This window comes from Coenobita brevimanus, chromosome 98 (genome assembly GCF_032717465.1).
Source record: "Coenobita brevimanus isolate Jiangsu-jjx chromosome 98, ASM3271746v2, whole genome shotgun sequence".
NCBI classification, from domain to species: domain Eukaryota; kingdom Metazoa; phylum Arthropoda; class Malacostraca; order Decapoda; family Coenobitidae; genus Coenobita; species Coenobita brevimanus.
In genome coordinates this window covers 20,253,646-20,278,112 of record NC_137051.1, presented here as the reverse complement: position 1 = coordinate 20,278,112, position 24,467 = coordinate 20,253,646, and the positions used below count along the sequence as shown (strand labels likewise).

Below are 24,467 nucleotides of genomic sequence, written 5' to 3'. Positions count from 1 at the left end.
ATGGGTGCCGTGTGGGGTCAAAGATCAACCAACATCGTCACCTTACTCCTCCTCTTGATGGTGATGGGAGTCATAGGTAAGGGGGTTACCTTATTGCATTGTATATTGTTTGATGGATTTTTTTTTTCTTCACCCACCTAATTTCAGTAATTGTCTTGTGGTGAACTCTACGGTCATAGCTACCCACGTTTTACTTACTCTCGTTAACCGCTTCTAATTATTTTTTTCTTTTTGTAACCCATTTTCATATAATAGGGTTATCGTCTTGCCCTCTACTACCTACATGCAAAATTGTGAATGATAGGTTTATTCGTAGTATATTTTTTAAAGCTACTATTTTTATCTTACCTTCGTTCGATATCACAGACATCAAAACTTTGACTAAATTATGACTAGGTTCAGATTAAGTAGGAGGTATATATGGTGAAAGTAAGAGATATTAGGGAGCCTCCTTTACTACCCAGAATGACTTTAATGTTAAGGTCTGTGTGGCCTGTGTATCTATGTAACTCTCACTTCCACTCGCTAGATGTATCAGATAGCAAGGGAGGACTGAGAGCCACCACACACTTGGTCAGAGGGGACAGGTGTGGCTCCCTAACTGCACACCTGTCATCGGCGCTGGTACACGTGTTGACCACCATGCCCACCACACACCTGCACATCGTGGCTCAGGGAGATCAAAGTGAGTATTGGGGGTTTGGAACAGGATTAAGATGAGTGAATGGGGATTAAGGTTTATTATAAGGGTTGGACGTGGATAGAGGAGGATTAGATTTAGTGAAAGGGGACTGAGGTTTGGTAAATGGTTGTGAACGGGATTTGAGACTGATATAACAAGATTAGTATGTACAAGATTAACATTTATGGGATTGTAGGTAGACGGAGGAGAACGAGGGTTTGTGAAAAGAGATTAGGATTTGATAAATGACAGTGAAAAAAAAATAAGGCTAATAGAGTAATTTTAGGATGAATAAATGGAAGCAGTGTAAAATTATAGGAGATTTAAGGTAACTAGAAGAGGAGCAAGATAAAAATACAACAGTTGTAATCGCAGTACAGGATGTAATGAAGGCTGTATCTAACTCCTCCAGTTCTGAAAAGTTATCTTTAAAAATCGTATGAGAACTCCAACATAAAAATGTCTTCGGTCTTAAGGGGTTAAACTGAAGAGGTGAGAAACCGCCACCATTAGTCCCTGCTACGATTTTTTTCTTTTTATTATTATAGACAGACTATTTTGTTCAAGTCTAGAAAGACCTCTCAAGATAAAGAGTTTAATTGAAGGTAAACTAATGAAATCATTATATTTCCTTAATGTTGTGATCATCGTAAGGGAAATGATGACAGTCTATAATTCAGTTCTCGTTCTCCTTTTCCCTTGTCTTTCCCTTTCTCTTTTCACTTTTTTCCCTGTCTTCTCTCCTCTCCTCTCTTTCTTCTTCTGTCTGCCTTTCCTCCCTTCTCTCCATTTCTCTCTCCTTTCTTTCCATCCCTAATCCTTCCCTTCTCTTCTCTTCCTCCCGCTTTTCCCCCCTCCCGTCCCTCTTCCTTGATTTTTGCTTCTCATCCGTTCCTTCTTTCACCCAAACCCTCATTTTCTCCTTTCCTTCCTTCCCACTTTTTCTCCTCTGTGCGTTCATGTCACCATTCTCTCCCACCTCTCTTCCCATCATCCTCTCCTCCCTTCCGATTCCTCCTTCCACTTTCCCATTCCATCTCTCCTTTCACTTCATTTTTCAATCCATCGCTCCTCCTTTCTTACCCAAATCTTCCCTACACCTTCCGTTCCCATCCCCTGGTACCTACCTCCTCTCCTACCTTTACACCCCTCTCCCCCAGTGGAGTGCGTGTTAGGTGTAGTGTGGAGTGATGGTGTGAGTGTGGTGGTGGAGGGGGAGGGGCAGTGGTGGCAGTCACTCCTCCACACCTCCTCCTACGACTCCACATCGCAGCATCTTCTGGTGGGCCGGCCGCAGTGGATAGTGGATGTCATGGCGAAGGTGAGAGAGAGAGAGAGAGAGAGAGAGAGAGAGAGAGATGCTAATGCTTGTGTGCATGTGCGTGCGTGCTTGCAACGGTTGGCATAGGTTTGGCAGTCCTTTCCCTGAGGTCCGGCAGTCCTCCTTTGTATGTGTCTCTCCCCTTCACTTATTGCCACTTTGGCAATCATACCCACCGTCCATAGTGAGTGCATGGTGATAGAGTTCTCATGAAGGACTTCGTGTAAAGGTGTTAGTTGGGGAGTTTGTATGGCCTGTTGGTGTGTCTTGTGGCAGATCAGTAAAGTCTGCTATACCGATATTCGATTCGTCAGACTGTTCCTTTCCCCAGGGAAAGTACTTATATACGATCTTTGCCGATTATAAAACTGAAAGAAAAAGAACAGAAAGAAGAAAACACAGAGATACCACATACCTCCGCCTGCGTCAATAAAATTAATGATTTACTGCTGTTATTCCTCTTTCTTGCAAGGCGAATACTTTTACCATTTCACGGAATCAGTTAATTCTGCAGTCTTATTCTGCCTTGTTACACAATCTTGGAGAGTGCACACCTCATCCACCGTCAGTAAAGTTTGTAATGTAATCCTTCATCCGAACTCAAAATCTATTGAACTCTTAACCCACTGCCCACCGATCGACCATATTCCATTGAAAGCCAACAGTAACCTTTTGAGACATATTGTACACAATCAGACAAACAGACACGGGTGAATACATAACTTGCATCCACCTTCGTTGGCGGACTTAACAAGGTGTGGAAATTTCCCCACCTAAATTATAGTACTTTAAATTGCGAGGCAGTGAATTTCCCTGATATTGATCACCCTTCACCAAAAGCATCACTTATGCTTCAGTTCGTGGCGTCCCTTTGTAAACAATGGCTCTTGGTGGGAAAGGCAATTTTTTTTAAAGGAAATGAGGTGTTCATCCCCTATAAATACAAATAACATGTCTGGCATTTGACTTGATGGCGATTAAAGGGTGTCCAATTTTTTTACCCATTAATTATCTAGCTTAAAAGTACAATAACTCACCAGTCACCTGGGTAATGAGTACCTGTAATCAGATGATCGTTTGCTTTGTGAGGAGTGTTGCTTTTCATATTTTCGTACACCATATATTTCTTAATGTATACCATACTTTATATGTGTAAATTTCCTTCTTTATGCTTGAGTATTAAAAACTCTAGACATAATAATAAATTCGTGAAGAATATCCACATCATTCAGTTTATAAATGTGAAGACCAACAGTAAAGATATTTGAAGGCATTGTACATGACTAGAGTTGTACCATTTTTTAAAACTATACGTTCGACGAAAATTATGAAGTGAAAGCATGTGTGGACTAAGGTCTAAGGAAATTCTTTGATGTTCTTTCATTTATTTTTTTTTTCCTTTCTTTTATTCCTTCCTTTCTTTCTTTTTCTGTCACTGGATCCCTCCTACTTTCCATACGCGACGACGGAAGTGGTGATGGTTGAATTTACTTTGTCTATCGTGTATTTGATATTCATATATGTATCTGTGTATTACGTTAGCGTAGAGCATATTCATATTATTCATAGCACAGGTACTGGCACAGGCTGTCAGGTAATTTGTGATGGGGAAGTGGCCTTTTATCTTTATTATTGGCAATTACTGTCATTTGGCTTATTTTTTCCTGGAGGTAGATGGTGCTAGGTGTGTGTGTGTGTGTGTGTGTGTGTGTGTGTGTGTGTGTGTGTGTGTGTGTGTGTGTGTGTGTGTGTGTTATCATTTTGTCATATTTTGCATTCTCATATTATTCATTGTTCATATTTTTTTCATATTTTTCAGTCTGTTTCGCCATTCAAAGGCATAATTATTTTGTTCAGGTATAATGCCGTAAAATATGAAGTAGAAAATGATGTACGGTATGTCATTTTTCCCTTCTGTACCAGGACATCATTTTCATTATATTTTCTCTGATGATTTTATTCTGCCAGACGAGATCATAAGGACTGGATTTTTTAGATAGCCTTCCTTTAATTAATCCCTTCAGCACGAGAGTTAGGTTTTTTAGTTGATTAAGGTCATCTAGAGGAAGTGAGAATATACTATACTCTTTTCAGTTTAACTTGGCCAAAAATTGTCATCTCTCCATCATGAAAGCTGGACTGTAAGAAGAAGGTAACAAAAGAATTTTATGCTAGCCACGAAGAAGTGCAGTGGAAATTATGTCGAACTGTAGCACTGTCTTATTCTGCCACTGAACTGAATAAGATGAAGCGGCAAAGGGACGAAACTCTATGCCAAGTTACGGTGAAAAGAGTACAGCATATTACATCGCCGTAGTGAAGGGTTAAAGTATGACTCCGATTATGTCATTTATTCATACTACCTCCAGACGGCCTTATAATTTAGTATTTTATTTTTGTATTTATTTTTTTATTAGCTCATTGCTGACGTGTTTTATTGTAAGAGTTTAATAAAGTGTATGTCTTTTCCACGCAGCATTGGAATAATAATAATTTTAATAATGATAATAACAATAATAATAATAATAATAATAATAATAATAATTGTTGAATAAAATCATCTGTGTTTAGCAAGAATATTGGGTAAAAATATGTCCACGACCTGAGTGTGTTATCTTCAACAGTACGATGGCACTTTAAATTCTCCGACTGAGTGGAAGAATGGCCAAGATTTTTTTTTTAAGAAAAAATTTATAAACCCTCTTAGATGTTTAAGTTTTGATGGTTGTTTATGAGACTAATACAGGTAAATGTTTATACGTGAAATACAGGTAAAAGCCTCCTCAAAGAGACTAGAAATTGTGTCTTTTACCTTGGAAACTTGTCACTTGAGAGGGTGATAACTGGACCCGCGTTCTAGTCAGGTGAGGAAGCTCCCTAACACCTGTACCTCAACGACTTGTTTAGCTTATTACACCTTACTGCCTTCTGTGTTACATACATCATTCACACATCGCCATACTCTGGATAAATAACGTTGAGAAGGGTTTTAACCACCCATATCCAAGAGTAAATCGCTAAGGAAAGGATGTTAGGGAGCCTCCTTAACCGACGAGAATACGAGCCCTGGGCCAAGCTCAAAATTGGCCTGGTAGGACGGTGGCTGTCTTTCACTCAGCCGTAGAGTTTTTTTTTTTTTTTTTTTTTTTCCGGTGACCAGACGATATATATATATATATTTTTTTCGGATTACAAGAACTTCGAACTATAGAATTAGATATAACATTTTTTACCTTCACTGCAAGACCATTCCGAAATTTAATTAAATTGTCTGGAGGTAGCATGAAATAAATTGACTAAGGTATTAGTTATTTAAATATGGTGACATTATTTTCATTATACTCTTGCTGTTACCAGACTGTTAAATTCAACTGAAGAGGGCAGACAAGTGAAGGGGTTACTGAGGGGTATTATCTTACCTTAACAATACGAAAAGTCAAGAACAGTTTCAATATAACTGGAGGTAGAAAGAATATAGTAACATAGACATTCTTATGCTGAAGGTATCATCCCTTTCAACACAGCATATATTTTATTTATGCCAGACTGTTTTATTTACCTTTTTAAGTAGTATACCGGAGTATTTGGTTCATTTGTGTTATACCAGGCTATTAGTTTAGATTTTGTACTATACCAGACTATTTTGTTGATTTGTATTATACCAGACTATTTTACTTAGTTTTAATATTATACCAGACTGTTTTGTTCATTTCTATTATACCAGTCTATTGTATTTAGTTTTAATATTATGCCAGACTGTTTTATTTACTTGTATTATACCAGACTGTTTTATTCACATGTATTATGCCAGACTATTCTATTCACAGTGTTATACCGGACTATTTTATTCACTTGTATTATACCAGACTATTTTATTCACTTGTATTATTCCAGGCTGTATTATTCATTTGTATTATACCAGACTATTTTATCCACATTAATTATTCCAGACTATTTTATTCACTTAACATCTGACTTTTCCAACATGAGAGATTAAATACTCACTTCATTTTACCCTTCACTTCAGGACATCGCCCCAAAATAAATAAAATCGTCTGGAGGTAACAAAACTAACACAAAACATGTACCTGACGTGAATGTGTCCAATGAATAAATGAACAGCTGTCTCTCTCTCATTCCCTCCCCGCACAGACCCGCCCCCTCTATGATGACGGCAGGATGAATATATTTGTAAGTATTATTAGGTATACTGTATTTCGGTATCGGTGTGTGAGGTAGGTCTAGGATTCCAGGGGCATGGATGGTGAGTGAATGAGTGTACAGCCCATTATTTTTCAGTTAAGTGAAGTAGGATCGGTATTCCATGAGCTTGAATGGCGGATGAATGAGTGTCTGGCCCACTCCACTGTATTGTAATGTGGGATAGATCTTGGACTCCCTGGAACTTGTGGAACGGTGAGTGACAAACTACTGTATTTTGCCCATTTCATAGGGCATGGCGTTGACAGCCCTGTCTTTCTTGACCCTGCCTCATTTCATTCTTAGATGGGAAGAAGAGGTCATGATGATTTTGATTATTATTATTATGTTATTATTGTTATTATTATTTTTAATATTATTATTGACTATCGGATACGTATATGTGAAGCTACAGAATGTGATGTATGTTTTTGGCGTATCAGATAGAGCCAGGATTCCGAGGAATTGAATGATGAGTGAATGGAGGCGTGGCCCATCGGATTGGGCAAACTTGAGCTGTATGGACGTTGCTACACCCCATCCTACCCTAGGGTGGGAAAAGAGGTCCGGATGATGATGATGATGATGATGATGATGATTGTTGTTGTTGTTATTATTATTAACTTAAATGGACAGGTTTTATGTTTGGCTCGGTATGTTTCTCTGTCTTTCTCTGTTTGTCTGTCTCTCTGTGACTGGTTGTCTCTCTGACTTTCAGCAACAAATGGAAAACTAATTGATAATTGAATTAAATGTGGAAAAAATATTGGGGACAATCAGAGGAACAAGTAAAATTTTACGCAAACGAGTTCAACGGTGAAGGTCGTGGAAAAAAAAAATGATGATAAATGCATGTCCACTTTAATGTTTTTGAGAACGAAACTGGTCATACAACTTGTGTAAACCTGTTTGTCATTAGTATGTGCGTGCGTGTGCGTGTGTGTGAGTATGTGTGTGTGTGTGTGTGTGTGTGTGTGTGTGTGTGTGTGTGTGTGATAATTGTGTTCCTTGAATGTGACAGTTATTATTACACAGGAATTTTCCATAATTACCATATAGCCTACGCAGTGTGTGTGTGTGTGTGTGTGTGTGTGTGTGTGTGTGTGTGTGTGTGTGTCCTTTTAAAAGAGCTGTCACTGTTACGTAGGAATTTTCCATGATTAACATATACACTGTGTGTGTGTGTGTGTGTGTGTGTGTGTGTGTGTGTGTGTGTGTGTGTGCTTTGAAACCAGCTGTTACTATACGTAGGAATTTTTCATGATTAACATATACACTTTGTGTGTGTGTGTGTGTGTGATGGTGTGCGTAAAAAATAGCGATGTATCCAAGACAGAATCCATACTGTCACCCTCTACTAAATCAGAGTTGCAATTATTAAAGCTCCATCTGCTGGTTCCTTGAAAGAAGTGACAAGAAACAGGGAAGTGAACATGGAAGTGAAAAAGTTACTACATGACAGTATTGTGATATCAGTACCGTATGGAAGTGAAGCTTGGACGACCTTGCTGAAGGGACAGAAGTCGAGAGTGAGAACAGTGAAAATGAGTTATTTGAGAGGAGCATGTGGAGTCACATGGAGAGACAGGCTGACGAATGAGGAAATGAAGGCACGTTGTGGTGTGGATGTGGATGTGATAGGAAGCGTTAGGAGAAACACACTAAGGTGGTTTGGCCATGTGGAGAGGATGGAGAGTGAGAGACTGACGAAGAGAGTGTGTGAGTGAGGTTGAGAGGGGAAGAGGGAGGGGGAGGCCAAGGATGAGATGGAGGGATGGAGTGGAGAGGTATATGCGAGAGGGAGGTGTGAGCTGGGAGCAGGGCAGTGAAATGGCGGGGGACAGGGCGACATCGAGGCGATTTGTTTGTGTCCACCCCTTACGGAATTGAGGCGTCTAGCAATAGATAGATAGATAGTTTCTAGGGCAGTGTACCCGTCCAGTTTGCGGGCTCCTGGTCTTTGGTTCCTTCTTTCTTGCATAAAAAAAAAAAATGATGGCTCGCGATTATAGCTGTGCGGAGTGCTATATGGCTGGGATGGACCGGTTTTCTGTGTATGTTTGCTAGTTTTTATGTCTTATGGTGTTCACGTGTCGTGTTCATTTTGTTAGTATATAGTCTTCTTCACATCATAGTCTTCTTCACATCAGTTACAACAGACCAGGTGAGGTATGGAGCATATTGTAGGCCAAACACTCAGTAACCCCAACTTCATCCTTTCAGCCCGAGGACCTCATTACACTCGCGCTAGCGAAGCGAGAGCGGGTGTTGTTTAGATCAGCTGCGTGTGTGTGTGTGTGTGTGTGTGTGTGTGTGTGTGTGTTAAAATAACTCCGTTTTTACCAAACTTGGTTGAAATGTGGAAGGACAGACCATATAGAATCCTTTTATTCTTTGAAACAATAGGTCAGAGGCCAAGGTCACAGGGGTATGTCAGACGTAGACGTAGCAAATGTACCTTAAACAGTTTTAATTCAGTGTAGGCCAAACTTGGGAGAAGAATTGAGGATAAGTTGTTCAATTTTGAGATTAATAAGTCAGAGATCAAGGTCACAGGGTAAGGTCAAAGTGCGACCCGTATGTGTGCTTGGTAGCAGAATAACTCGGACAGATTTGATCCAGTTTTATCAGGTTGGTGGAAACGTTCAGGGTCAGTGATGGAGTAAAACTGAAGGGGTAACAGCATAGGCAGACAGGACCCAGGATTTTTTCGATGTTTCGTCGAGGACGGATGGTTTTGAGAATTATTGGTGAAAGGTGAGGGTTACTTGACAAGGACAGCTTAAACAATTTTTATCCGATTTTGACCAAACTTTGTGGAAGGGTTAACGACAAGGCAAAAATAAAAGGATTCAGGTTAGAGAATGGTCAGTTAAAGATCATAGTCACAGGGAAAGGTAAATGACCAAGGTCACACAGCAAGGTCAACTGAAACAGTTTTGATCTGATGTGAACCATTATTGGTTAAATGGTTAAGAGTCAGGCAAGAACGGAGTGAGTCTGTTTTTAGAACAATCAGTCAAAGGTCAAGGTCGCAGGGTAAGGTCAAAGTTTGATCTGTGTGTGTGCGAACAGAACAACTAAAACAGTTTTGATCTGATTTTGATTAAACTTGGTGGATGGATTGAGGATCGCCCAAGCGATTGACCAACTGTTTTCAAAACAATAGGTCAAGGGTCACGGTCGCATGGCAAGATCAAGTTAAGCAGTTTTAATCAGATGTTGAAACAGTGGAACTTCATACTAATACAAGGATACAGAGAATTTATCATGATCGTTTAGCCCGAGTAAGTCATTTATATTTTGTTATTGCTGCTGTCAGACGGTTTTGTTCAGTTTAAGAATCTTTTGTTGTGAAAGGCTTGATGAACTCCATATCTAACTCATATTTTACGTATATCTCCTGTGCTGAAGAAAGTAGTCTGGAGGCAGCAAGAATTCAATAGAACATGCGACGTCGTAATGAAGAAGTCTACACTTTCAGTCCGAAGGCTGTATTTTATTACCTCTGCCAAGAAGCTTATGTTTTCACTCTTGTCCGTTGTTTGTTGGTTGGTTGGTTTGTGAGCAAGATTACACAATAACTACTAGACGGATTTCCACGAAACTTAGGAGAAGAATGGGCCTTAGCTCAGAATATACTCCATTAAATTTTGGTGAGGATCCGGATAAAGGTGCGGATCCAGGATTTTTTTTTTTTTCACTTTCTTTAGCATTGCGAGATAGGGCGTTGGCGGAGGTATGCGCTCTAGTGAGTGCCATTCTAGTTTTATATATTTTTGCCAAGGAAGACGATTTGATTTAATGTTGGGGAGGCGGCCCTTGTGGCGAGGGGATTAATGGAGGCTGTATACAGTAGTATCCGATGCATTGTCTCACAGGCGGAGTAAAACCACCTAGAAGCAGCAAGAATGAAAAAAAAAAAAGCCTTAGTACTGAATTAGTAATTAACGCTATATCTACGGTAATCCCACATACTCGATAATTTCCACTCAAAATCGTCTGCAAGCAAGAAAAAAAAAATCTCTTGGTGAATTAGTTGACTGGCTTGCCGAGGGAGAGAACTATGCTGTATTTGCTCTAACGTGGTCGAGATTCCCCCCCCCCCTCTCTCTCTCTCTCTCTCCAGCCTATTTGATGTAGCTTAGTTGCAAAATAAGACTTTGCAGTGGCTTTACATTAATTTCACAGCACTTCTTCGTGACAAGTATCGTAATCTAGTGCCAGTCCATTCTTTAGACAGAGAATTCAAGATGGAGAGGTAACAATTGTAATCCAAGTATAAATAAATTGGGCATAGATATGAACTTTATTATAGCACTTATATTTTTTTTCTAGGAATTTGTGAAGTTGCGTGAGCTGTGTTTCATCAGGGTTGTTACGCATTATATAATTTTCCCTGTGATTTTACATTTAAAGTGTTTCCCTGATTGTACTTTATGTGAGTTTACAGCTCACTCAGTTTTTGGGAAAGGGGTTGGTATGACAGTTATGTAAATTGTGTGTGTGTGTGTGTGTGTGTGTGTGTGTGTGTGTGTGTGTGTGAGAGAGAGAGAGAGAGAGAGCGACTGTCTGGCACTTTTTATATCCTCGAATTTGGTAATTACAGAGGGAAGTTGCCGGCACCGTGTATGAGAGTAAGTGAAATGACGCTGTACATAACCAGCGCTTGCCAGGAAATTATATAAACACCGAAATCGTAACTAAGTCCTCCTTAGACAAAAGAAGCAACACACACACACACACACACACACACACACACACACACACACACACACACACACACACACACACACACACACACACACACAGCAAAATATATAGCACCAGAAAAGCATAAGTAACAAATCAGCGAAAAAACAGCGTCTTCCATTATATGAACATAAAAAAAAAATCTTTGGTAAAAAAAAAAAAAAAAGGTAACATAGCCATCAGTGCACCATCAGCAGTAAAAAACACCATAACATAGCCATCAGTGCACCATCAGCAGTAAAAAGCACTGTAACATAGCCATAGTGACAGTAGCAGGAAGGAGAGTATGGAGAACAGCGCCATCATAAAAAGCAATCATATCTCCTTCGTCATTGCAACATCAGCATCATCAGCAACAAGAACAACAGTATCATCATCATCATCATCATCATCATCAATAATTACAACAGCCATAAAACGCCATCATATTAACAAATGCACCCTCGCAGCAACCACAGCCAAATAATAGAAACCACAGTCCACAGTAAACAAAACAGTAGAGGGAGAGTACATCATTATTTTAGTTCCTATTCGAAGGCTTGAATAACGGGAGTGGATACAGCTGTGGCTCACTTTTGGTGGTCACTGTAATGATTTTTTGTTGTTTTTGGATCTTACCCATCTCATGAAGTTTTTTTGGCTTATTTTTGGTGGTAGCCAATGATAGTTTTGATACTTTGATTTTCCCTTATTTTTTTATTTTTACTCTAATGCTATTACGTATGCTCATCTTTTCACCGTCCTCCAATATGTACTCCCTGTGTATGTACTTCCTTACGCATTAATGGTAATAATAATAATAATAATAATATCGTTTTTTTTTTTTTTTTACTTCAGAGAACTCACTGGGTCTGGGTAAGCTTGTCTACCTGGCCCCTTCACAACCACGAGCCCTCCACCTCCCCCCTCCCCTCCTTCAGCGTAGCGGCGGAGGGCCTTGAAGGGGTCCTGCGGGAGGGGGTGAGGGGAGTACTCCTGGGATATGACCATGTAGACGTCCTGAATGAATCCTTAAGAACCGTCCAAGCACGGAAGAGGTTGGTGGCTGCAACTGCTTGTGGATTTATTTCCTCCTCCTCCTCCTCGTCCAGTTCCCAAGAGGCTGATGTAGGATAATATTAAGTGTTCATGCAGTGCCATCAGGATCATAGGCTGATACCCGGCCCATTTCATGTTCTAAATTAAGTTAGAGTAGCCTAGTTTATGGCCAGTAAACCTCCCAGGGTTACGAGTTTTATTTTATTCACTTGTCTGAATGTATCATTTCGCCACTATCATATATGAGATATTTTTGCCTGTTTTCTATTTTTTTTTTTTTTTCTATCATCATCCCTTCCCTCCTAACCCATTTTATTAGTTTTTGTTTTCTTAATTTTGCAGTACAATATCCATACGATTTTACACAGCTCAGTGGAGAGCAGTGAAATGATTAATGACGGCTTTATCTAACGCAGCAATTTTTATTAGTCTCTTCAGGTGAGTAAAATCGTGTGGAGGAGCAGGAATAAGTGAAAAAGATTCAGTCACGTGAAGTTAACGAATCATATTATGCATATATTTATTTATTTTTTAAAATGTAATTTAGTATTTCATGTGACCCCATCGTAAATCGAGAATAGATGCTGCGATGTTGGTGATGATGATGATGATTGTACAGTTTTTTCCTTTACTATATATTGCCACCGTCTAGTCAGCCACCGCTCGCTCCTCCCCCTCCATATCCCCTATTTCTGTTCAGGCTGGTGGTGTTGGTGGGTGTCGTGCAGGGTGTGGGCGGGGGTGAGGGTGGTGTACATGTGACGGTGGCTGGCTGGTGGGATGGGATGCGGCAAAGACACACTTCGACCACATCACTCTGGCCTCGTCCACCTCGCAACCTGCAGGGAAGGCTTGTCAGGTTCACTTGTTTAAATGTAAGTGTGGAACGCAGTATGTTCTGTATACCGTAATACTCGTATACCATATGTATTTTATGTATTATGTGGACTCACTGGTTTGAGTTTTGATTAATTTTTTCATTTACTTTTATATTGATTACTGTATTTTCACAGTGTTTTTATGAAAATTATAAAAATTACAAAACTGTTAAGTATATACGAAGATGTTAGCATAGGCTCCTCATTTTTCGATAGAAAATAGCTTTGAAGAATGCAACTATACTTTCCCAAAAGAATTCTTGTGAGGATCTTTTTTGCGAATAGTGAGTATGAAGGCATATTGGGCCATTTCGCCAAGGACTGTCCATTGCATCTACTCATCATCATCACCCTCATCATCATCATCCGGACCTCCTTTCCCACCCTAGGACAGGGTGAGGAGTAGCAACGTCCAGACAGCCCAAGTTTGCCCAGTCCAATGGGCCAAGCTTCCATTCACTCATCATTCAAGCCCCTGGAGTCCTGGCTTTATTGGATACGCCAAAAACATTCACCACGTTCTGTAGCTTCACATAAACGTATCCGATAGAGTCAGTCCGGACACTGTCACGTTAAAAGGGGTGCCAAATCCCTGATCATGCACATCTCCTCACAGTATTCATCCAGCCAGCTTGATCTCATGTCAGGTCCATAGCCTCACCGACTTCCAAACCTCTCTTCCTCACACACTCTTCCACCATATCTGTCCACGTTCTCCTTGGCCTGCTTCGCATCCCCCCTCCTTCATATTTGCTCAGATATACCTTTTTCACCACTCTATTGTTATCCAGTCTCTCTAGATGACCATACCATCTCAGTACACTCTCCTCGATTCTGGTGACCACCGACTTCCTCACTCCACATCTTTCACGAATCACATTATTTCTTATCCTATCCACTCTCTGTATCCCATGCAGTCCTATCTCTACTGCTCTCACTATTGACTTTTCATTTTCATGCCACACCATAGGCTTACATCCATATGTTAAAGTTGGCACTAACACTCCTTCATGTAAGCCTCGTGCAGCAGCAACACTCAAGCCTCTGTTTCTTATCACGACCTTAATTGCACCAGCTACTTTCCTTCCTTGTGCCACTACTTTCCACTTCTTTTGCACATTTTCCTCTCTTTTCTATCCCTGTACCCAGGTATTTGAACTCTCTCAGCAATTCCAGTCTCGCTCTGCTCACTGTAACATCGCTCTGGGAGTCACCTTCTCTTTCAGTAACCATCACTTGGCTCTTTTCTACATTTACTCTCAAGGCACGACGCTCACAGACATCAGCAAAACTGTGCACTAGTCTACCAAGCTCTTGTCCGGTATTTGCAAGTAGTACTGCATGATCAGCATACAACAAATTTCATATATTCCTTCTATTACCATTCATTTCCAACGCCAACCCCCTCTCCATTACTCGTGTTTTTACTTCTACATATTACTTTTTTGGTATATATTATTTTTTTGCTCCATGTACCCCTGTGAAATACAAATTGAGTTTGGATGACAACTGATGATATGGTGGTGATGATATACTGTAGTAGGTGCAGTATTGTGTTTCCTGCTTTTTTCTTACTTTTATGCAGGTGAAGATTTTTAAGCCCAAGGCTACATTTTCTTGCATAGGTGTAAGTTGATGGTAAAAATATTTGTCATGTTTCTGGTAAATCAGTATCCATTATTGTCTGCTTTGCCGTCATTTTTAGTCAGTCATATCTTAAATGAATCTGATGTTGTCCATACCCTGTTCAGTCCAAGTCTTACCTTGTCATATGCTAGAGGGAAGACCCTCTTCTTCATTATGATGATTATCAGATTCCTTTAACAGTATGTCACCTACTGATTGAGTGCCTGAGTCTTGGGGATGCTTGTCAGCATTATCTTTCCAGTTTTGGGCAGGATATGGGCCTAATCATCTTCCTTCGGTGCTTGGTGAGGATCCGTGTGTGCCGGGAGGAGCCACTCTCTGTTTTGAGGGAGCAGGCTCTTCAGTCACCTGTAGTTTTAATGAGTGATTTTATAGTGCATATGGGAAGTTTGTATATATGTATTGGATTATACGAGACGTCTTACTATACCGTAGCAAGTATGTTTGTTGTTAAACTGCTTGGATCAGTTACTTTAATTAATCATTTAGTCATGCAAGCCTTAGCCCTTTCCTCATCCTTAATCTCAGACCCTTCTCTTCCCCCGTTTTAAACCCCATATCACCTCTCTCAGACCCACTACCTTCCTCATACCTCTTTCTCCTCCCTCCTTTCTTTCTCCCTTCTCTCAGCCCTTTCTTTCACCCTCAGAAGCCCACTGTCTTCACGTACACCATAGAGGAAGGGCTGGAGGGGGCAGAGGGCTACCTGGCAGAACTCATGCGCGAGATGCAGGTCAGGCTTAACTTCACGTCTCGCCTCGTGCCCACAGAAGGGTTTGGATCCTTTACCAAGAACGACAGCTGGAACGGCATGGTGGGGGTGGTGGCCAGGGGGGTGAGTGGCTTGGGCTGGGTTATGGTGGGTTTTGGTGGTGGTTAGAGGGTGAGTGGCTTAGGCTGGGTTATGGTGGGTTTTGTTGTGGATTATGGTTAATTTTGTTTGGTATGGGTGAATTGCGGTAGGTTTTAGTGTTGGTTTTCCCTGGTTTTGGTAGGTTAAAGAGGGTTTTGAAGTGGATTCTGATCAGCCTTGTTTTGGCGTGGGTTACTTACAGTGGGTTTTATTATTGGATCTATTGCTGTCGACGTATCTCGCCCGCTAATCCCCTGTCACCCTTAGGCAGCAGACGTGGCGCCCTTGGACTTCACCCCAAGCCTGGAGCGGAGTGAGGTAATTGAGTTCTCTGTGCCACTAGGCCAAGACCCGGTGGTGATACTGGCTGCGGCCCCGGCACTGCAGACCAAGCCATTCCTCCTGCTGCAGATATTCTCCCCGCTGGTGGGTAAGATAGAGAGCGAGAGAGAGAGAGAGAGAGTCCTTTTTCTGTCATTTATCTCATAGTTAGACGGGGAAGGTGGAGAGAGGGAAAGATGTAAAAAGTGAAATGGATTATAGAAACTGACAGGGAAGAGAAGGGAGATGGGAAGGGAGCATAGGGAGATAGGAAAAATGTAGAAAAGGGAGAAAGAGAAGATGGAAGAGAAGAATCAGGATCAGAATGTTATTTTCCATTATTACAGTAATTATTCTGTGCATTAAAAAAAATACGTGTTTTTTAAAGCGTGAGGGGGAGTTAGGAAGGGAGAAAAAATGAATTGGATGGAAGAAGGAGGTATTGTGAAGATAGGGAGATAAATAGGAAGGGAGATTGAGGAGATGGGAATACAGTAGAAAGGCATAGAAGGGGAACAGGTGTAAAGAGAAAATTTTACTGTTACTTTCCTTCCTTCATTGCCTTTTTTCTCTCTAAGAAGGGAGCTGTAAGATAGGATAGAAAGGGAAGAAGGGAACGTTAAAGACAGAACAGCATGAATGGTTTTAAGATTTGATGCTGTAAAATGATGTACTAGTTACTATCCCGCTTCCCACATTCATTTTTGCTTTTTGATTGTTGATATTATATCCTCTATTTTCGTCTGTTCCGTTATCCAGGAAGCTCACGTTTCGTCTCTCCATGTGATACGCAGATCCTTTCCATTCCTCTCCGAGCACTTGTATAGAACAGATTGCGGACAGACAACTTTGGTAATCGAGTTTAGCCCGCAGATAGAGAGGCTATTCGAATTATTGTGTTGATGATTAGATAATTGTAGGTTATTTATATTAAGCTGTTTTAAAAATCAAAATACCTACTATCACACATTTTTTCTTTTCTTTTTCTTTTCAGATTTGGGCATGCCTGTTGGTGGGTGCAGTGTCGGTCGGGATGGTGGTGTGGTTTGTAGGAGGAGTAGAGAGGGCATGGCAGGGAGCCAGCACCCCCATCACCCTCGCCCGCTGCATTGGAACATCACTGTCAATCCTTGTCTGTCAGAGTGAGTCATTGGTCATCATCGTCATTGCTATTTTCACCATTGTCTCCGTTGTTGTTCAGCTCTGTCATAATTAGCCTCCTCCTTCAGGTGACTCTTCACCATAAGTATTCTCCTTCTTCAGATGACTGAATGAGAAGCAGAATGGTTTCATATAGTTCAAGAAACCATTTACTGCACTGGGTGGTAATCATGTGACCAGACGGATGCCTTCTGGTGTTGTGAACTAGGTGATCCAGCTGGGTGTGGCCTTTATGGGCATTTGTAATAAGGGGTAGTTTGGGGTTCATAGATCACATAACCAAATACCATTTAGTAGTGTGCAACTTGTCATATTAGCTCTGAATGTCTTTACTAATTAGCCAGACCCTGGTTCTACACTCTTGATGGGGCAGTAAAGGTTTGGATGATACATACTTTTAGTATGTTGCAATGTTGCAGTGTTAATTAATCCTTTTTTATGCATATTTGTCTACGTCAGTTGGTCTGTTAGTTGACTGTGTGTCATACTGGTCTGTGTTTATATTTGTCCATTCATCCTTTTATCCATCCAGCTAATACTGCTGATTATGTTTTGTGTGTGTGTGTGTGTTTTTTTTTTAATGAAAACTTTCCCACAAGTCATCCCATTGTCTCTGTTTAAGGCAGTCGGTGGTGGCCTGTGGGGGGTGGTGGTCGAGCGGTTAGTGGTGTAATGATGGGGTTGTCTCTCGTACTTGGCTCAGTCTACTCTGGCTCCATCACTGCCTTCCTCGCCATTCCCTTCAGGTATGTAGCCAGTCAGATAGAACAGTGATGCTGCGGGAAAACTTGTGAATTAAAAAATTGTCAAGTGTCTGAGTGCCATTGTGTTGTAAAGGACAGACTTAACTCCATTAATCCCGAGAGTGACTCTTGACGCCGTTAAACTCTTTGACAGAATTGGTTCCCCCATGTCCCTGTTTACTCTGCAGTTCAATTGGGGCCCTAGGTAAAACGTCAGCTAATGCATGTCGTATTCTAGGGGAAGATTGAGACATAGCAATATTTGTTTGTCTTCCTTGCTGACTCTCATGCAGTCAGTAGGCATTATCCTAAACCTTCCTCCTCCTCCTTGTCTCTTCCAGGTCCCTGCCAGTGGACTCCCTGGAAGACCTAGTGGCCAGTGACCTGGTGCCTGTGGTCAGGTCAAAGGTCTCCGTCTACAACTTCCTCATAGTAAGTATTGTACATGAGTGAGGGTTTCCAAGTTATATAATTATGTTGTAATAATAATAATAATAATAATAATTTTAATAATAATAATAATAATAATATACTCTCGGATACGTTTATGTGTAGCTACAGAACGTGCTGAAAGTTTTTGGCGTATCAAGATAGAGCCAGGATTTCGGGAGCTCGAATGATGAGTGAGTGGAAGAGTGGCCCATTGGAGCGAGCAAATTTGGGCTGTCTGGACATTGCTACTCCTCTCCCTGCCCTGGGGTGGGAAAGGAGGTCCGGACGATGATGATGATGATAGTAATAGTAATGATAATAATAATAATAATAATAATAATATATAATAATAATAATAATAATGATGATGATATTGATAATAATAATATTCCACTGTCCATTCACTTATTGTAGTGCTACCTTCAGGTGACTCTGTACTGAATGACACGCCAGATGGTTTCCTGCACTTCGGGAAGCCATGTAACATTCAGTGGGTACCTTATAGCCAGTTATGGAAGCTTAGTGGTCTGGTGGATTAAGATGCTCTAACTGAATAACAGGAGAGTTCAGATCCCCTCGTCTTCACACAATCCCTTTCCCTTCCCTCCACAGAAACAGGAAGGTGGTCTGCTGGGTGAAGTGAGAGCCAGGATGGAGCAGAAGAGCGGATCAGAGATTGGCTCCTGGAACTTCTTCAGGCAGGTGCTGGATGGACACTATGCCATGGTTGGTGAGTGAGGAGAGTGAGGAGGAGATGGAGGGGTGAGAAGGAGTAGAATAAGAGAACATAGGAAGAGTTTGAGAAGGGATGGCAGTTGGAAGAGTTTGGGAAGGAGTGTGAGAAAGTGGGAGGGAGTTTGAGAGTGGAAGAGAGGAGGGGAGGTATTGGGAAAGAATGAGAGATGAAGTGAGCGAAAGTGAGATGGGAGAGAAAATGTATGTTAGAGAGTGAGAGGGCACTGAAACGGTAAAACAGTATGATCGCAATAAAAAAAACAGCAATGGTCCCAATATTCATTTGAGGTTTTTGCCGAGGAGAAGGCCATGTTATATGTTCCTCGAGTTGAAGCTAAGGATAAAAAAGCAAGATATCTCCTCACATCCACCAATCCCTTGAACCAAGGCCGGCAAGGAAAACAGAGGAACCGCCATGCAACATAGAAAAGATGACATGGAAATTTCCTACCAAAGAATGAATGGAAAACTGTGTTCTGCACAGCCTTAATCTGTAAGGGAAAATGACATCTTGTTGTACTCTCTGCGATCTGGAATTGAGGAGAATAGTCAGATTTTTGTATTATTCAGCAGTGAATGTGTAGAGAGGAGGATAAGTAGCAAAATCCACCCATCCACCCATCTGTTCTTCCAGTGCTGGAGAGGAACGCCTTGAGTGGTAGGGATATAACTGAGCCTAGTTAAACAAATATCCCTCACCTACCCCCCTGTCTTCGAAAGGGGGTATAGTGAACTGCAGGAAATGGAGAATTTCAGCCTGCAATCTACAGGGAGCTGCAGCAACAACTCTGAAACCACTAACTCTCATTGAACTCTCTCATTTTTATTAATTTCCACAGACACATGGAGCTCGGCAGTGGGTCGGGCGAGGGAGTACGAGAAAGAGGGTGGAACATGCCTCTTTCGTCTGGCCTCACGACCCGTCAAGGTGGATACTGATACCATCGTGTATGCCAAGAACAGCTTTATCTCGCAACAGTTCAATCACATGTGGGTGGATACAGACTCGTAATGGGGAATATAAAGGTTTGGATGATGTGGGAGTGGATGAGTGTTGGATGGTTAGAAGCTTGACTGATAATGGTGTTTGGTAGTTAAAGCTTGAGCAGTGTGTAAAGACAAAACTTGATTGATGATTGAATGAATATTGGCTGGGTTGTTATATGACCTGCATGATGAGGAAATGGATTTATAGCATTATTCAAACAGCTTCATCCATCAACAATTTAATCACATGTGGGTCGTTACGGGAATCATTGATTAGGGGATGAATGTATCGTCAGAGGCTTTGACTGATTTGAATGATTAGTGAATGGATGTTGGGTAGTCCAGTAAAAATTACTTGCTTGAATGGTGAGGGAACTGACGTCTGACTTCAGACCTTAATCATACGGTAGTTTCAGCCACTTACTCGTGGTTACATGCGTCAATGTGGAGGGAATGTAAAGACTTGGATAATGAGGGAGTGGATGAGTTGGATGCTTGAAGATTTGATTGATGATGGCATGATGGTTGGATAGTTGAGGGATGAATGATGAGGGAATGTTACAAAGTGAATAGTTATGGATGTTGGTCCCATATAGATAGGTAGCGATGACGTTGTTGGTAGGAATGTACAGTACTCGTTTCATAACTAGGAAATGTAAATGCTTAATTGTTGGATTGAATGAATTTTGTTTTGGTTGTTAAGGTTACATTAGTGAGGCAATGAACATACGGTCTATAGATGATACTAAGAACAGCTTTACTGAAGTGTAGATTAATCACATTTGGGTTTTTACAGGCATCACTGATTAATGGGTTGGAATTTTGGGAGGTTAAAGAATAAATGTTGTTCTAGATGCTTAAATAAAGGGAATGGATGCGTTGTGTGTTGATGATGCTAAGAACACCTTCATTACACTACAATTTTTTTTTATCATGTCGGTGTTGACTGAGTTGAGGGTAAAGGACTGACTAACGAGGGGATAGATGGATGCTAGCTTGGTAGCGGCTTTATACTGATTATAATGTGGTAGATGCATAGAGGCTTAGGCTTAGACTGTGTAAATTTTTAAAACGAGAGTGTTGCAGAAGATCAGGTACCGTGCTGTTGGCCACACATCTTTCCCATGGTAATACCTCTCAAGAATGATGGCATCTGTTCGTAGGGAGCATTAGAATCAGCGAAATGAAACCCAGTGTGATGAGACTGCGAAACTAAAGATCGTACTCTTCCCCAGGATCACTTGGCTGCGGTACTACGGCGTTGTGGAGCACCTGCAGAAACCTTACTATACCATAGCTTGCGACACCCATGTCCATTCAGACGCACCCAGACCACTCACACTTACACAGGTAAGGGATGGGGGAGTTTCAGAAGCGTGGAAAAAGATAAAAGTTAAAGGGGGAGAGAGAATAGAGTTATAGGGATGTGGGGAGAGGAAGTTAAAGTGTTGGGGAAGAAAACAAGACAGTTACAGGGGTGCGAGGAGAGAACGGGATGTTAGTGGTGCTCCTCACATTCATACTGGTGAGGGATTTGGGGGGAGAGAAGAAGTAAAGACAATGTGAAAGCTATTACTGGGAGAAACAGATTTAGGAATTGCTGATGCAATACAGGAATATAAGTGGACTTGAGGGTAGACAAGGGGTGAAGTTCAGTGGTGCAAGTAAGTAATCTAGTAATAAAAACTGGAGAGAGAAGAGATACGTCTGAATTAATAACTCAAAAAGGTAAGTGAGACTTCCGAAAAGAAAAAGGAAAGTAGAAATTAAGGAAAAGTGAAAAAAAATGCCTAACAATTAATAGTTCTAGGTAAAAGAAATGGACAGAGAAGTTAGAAGAAGAAAAAGTTTAGGCTGTACTTCAGAGGGTTAAAGTAGGCACAGTATGAAGTACACCAGTTCGTGTGTGAACGTTTTGTGCGAAATAAAAACGTACACATGAGGTGGGACAGGTGAAAAACGTTGCGATAAGAGAAGCTGAACTAACTAATAGAATGATGGGTAATGGAGGGTATAACGTAAGAAGTACATGGATAAGAGAGAGAGAGAGAGAGAGAGAGAGAGAGAGAGAATAAGTTGGGAATGGGATATTTAAGTGACAGGTGAACAGAAAATGTGAAACCCTGATGCTCCAGAACACTTCAAAGGCTTGATTGAAATGTGAAAGGAAAAGTGGCTTATCTCATCAAATATAGCTTTAATTGTTCTTTGTACTGGCACACTTATTATCACATTTCTGGAATCTACCTAACCTTCTTACAGCTTTGGAAGAGTGGATGGAATAATGTTGAACGGATTTGTGCTACCCTTTCATGTGTATAGTAAAAAATTTTCATTTTAATTAAAAATTCTTACACCCAGCGAAGTTGATAGCAGAAGGTTGTGAGGTAGACGAAAATTACGAAATGTTCAGATTGACGAATACCGGTAGGAAGACGACTTGGAATGGTAGGAAGGAGTGGAATTAATTGATAATAGGGGATCTTAGAAACATTTTCGGAACCAACGCAGAGTGAACTCTAGGATTAGGAATCTGATAGATATACAGATTCCTGTCATATTACCTCATTTGGTCAGGTAGAACTATGCATGGAGGATTTTGTAATCAGTGGTTCTCCTACAGGTGTTCGAGTGTGTATACCAAAATTGTCCGATGTCAAGTCCTTTCAGCAGCCTCGATAAAAGGATCCCTATGAATTTTTGTATTGTATGCGAATACTGTCAAAACTCTTCCAGCAGGAAATGTGCAAACGCATTTTGGGCGCAAATAAATTCCACTGAAAGAACTGGCACTTTCGAGAAACAGAAGGGCACATATTACTATCATTACTGCCAACTCAGTATCATTTTTCCAAACGAAAACTCTGATTTACTAACATCAGTTTTCCAGTGAAGTACTATGTACTTTACCTGTATTATTAAAACTTAAAACCACTGTTGCATTTATTTTGGTTAGGTTACTTTGTTGGATGTGATTGGGGTTTTTCTCTCTCTTGTCCCCTTCTTTTTCTGTCTTTTTCGTCTCATTGTCCCATTCCTCTTGTTTCTTTTCCACCTTTTGTCTTGTCTGTCTTCTCCTTCCTTCTCTTTATTTCTTCCCATTTCCCCAGTCCGTCTGTCCATCTGTCCATCAGTCTTTCCATCTGTTCATCCAGCCATTCCCATGCTCTCCTGCCAATATTTCTTCAGCCACCACATTACCAGTCTGCGTGCTGTCAGCTTGATCGCTGTTCTGTCCGCACACGTTACTTCCGACTTATCCACAATCTTCTACTCACCATCATAATCATACACCCAGCTATCCATCCCCCTACCTGCTTTCCCACATATCCATCCATCAGCCTGCCTTTCCACTGACACATCCTCCTACCGATCCATGCTCCTGTTTAAGTACTTACCACCAACCAATTTGTGTGTATCTGCTAATCATCCTGTCTGCTAATCAACCTGTAATTCGTCTGGGTATATTAATCATCCTACTTACTAATGACAAGTGGATATCTTAACTGTCTTAATTATAACCATCCATCACAGTAAGCATCCATTCTAACTCATGTGGATTTCCTAACCATCCTACTAACCATTCTGCTTACAGTCTAACCTGCTTAGAGGTCATCCAACAAATCATCCCACCTGCTAACCTTCCTAACAACTAACTGTCTAACCTCGTAACCGTTTTTCCTACTAACTATCCCACCTACTAACCATGCTACCCACCACTAACAGCTGCAAGGGGCCTTCTACGTCCTAGCCGTGGGGGTCGTCCTAGCCAACCTCATCCTAGCTACAGAAATTGTGTGGCACTTCCTTCATCCCAACGCCACCTTCCTTAATCCTGCGACCATCTTAGCGCCATGCGTGTCGTTGAATAGAAGATAGTTCTTTTTTTTTTTTTTTTTTTTTTTTTTTTTTACCCATTCAGCTTCTTTAAGTTACCATAGCAAGAATAAAGTGATGGCTGTGGGACTGAATGGGTAAATGATAATTATCTGTGTGTATTCATTTATAGTGTTCATTTATGATAAAGCTGATGTAAATATTTGTGTACAGTATATATTGTAAAAAGCCTCTTCTATGGTGGCAGCATCTTTAATTTATTTATGACGATTTTACTTTGTATAGGAGAGAATTTTCATTAACCTCATAAATAAGAGAGGCCCTTCTTGATTTGAATGAAACCGTATGGAAGTAATAGCAGTAAGACAATGCAATACCGTACGTCATTGGATAGAGGGGGTTAAAGTGAATGTCGTTAATGTTAAGTCGGGTTCTCTTACTAGGTCTTTCACCATGTGGGAGAAATAGGTTTGTTAGCCATAAAGTATTTCGTCTTCTTTGCTGGAATACGTTTTCTTTTGAACATTTCATGAGAGCCTTATCTTTTTTTTTGACAAGGCTTCCAGTATCGTTTACTAGTACATTTAATCGTGATATTTTGATGTACCTGTGCATGCTGTAGTCATCGGAAAGATATGTAAAGATAAATATTTATAGTTGACGTATATCATTCTTTTCATCAGCCTGCCCGTGATTGTAACGGGATCAAAGTTGTTTTCACACTGGCATAGGGAACTGCGCCATGTCCCTCCTCGCTACTTTGTGTGTGTGTGTGTGTGTGTGTGTGTGTGTGTGTGTGTGTGTGTGTATGTATTATACCTTAATATCTCGTATGCTGCACACACACACACACACACACACACACACACACACACACACA

General features: G+C 40.9%; 1 protein-coding gene across 1 annotated transcript; it reads left to right on the top strand.

Annotated features, from left to right (window-relative positions):
- On the top strand, positions 1 to 23,629 carry LOC145413989 (glutamate receptor ionotropic, kainate 4-like). Its single transcript, XM_080283562.1, has 13 exons — positions 1 to 76; positions 530 to 685; positions 1,843 to 2,003; positions 12,722 to 12,868; positions 15,168 to 15,353; positions 15,639 to 15,797; positions 16,687 to 16,834; positions 17,476 to 17,599; positions 17,938 to 18,028; positions 18,641 to 18,758; positions 19,603 to 19,753; positions 20,986 to 21,100; positions 23,477 to 23,629. The coding sequence occupies exons 1-13, from the start codon at positions 1 to 3 to the stop codon at positions 23,627 to 23,629; spliced, it is 1,785 nt and encodes a 594-aa protein (XP_080139688.1).
- Positions 23,630 to 24,467: the final 838 nt, after the last annotated feature.

What these genes read in the sequence shown, in the direction of transcription:
- LOC145413989 (XM_080283562.1), top strand. Translation starts at nt 1, where the DNA reads ATGGGTGCCGTGTGGGGTCAAAGATCAACCAACATCGTCACCTTACTC. An exon ending in CGTGGCTCAGGGAGATCAAA is followed by an intron (nt 686 to 1,842) that starts GTGAGTATTGGG and finishes CCTCTCCCCCAG; the next exon opens with TGGAGTGCGTGTTAGGTGTA. An exon ending in GACCACTCACACTTACACAG is followed by an intron (nt 21,101 to 23,476) that starts GTAAGGGATGGG and finishes CACCACTAACAG; the next exon opens with CTGCAAGGGGCCTTCTACGT.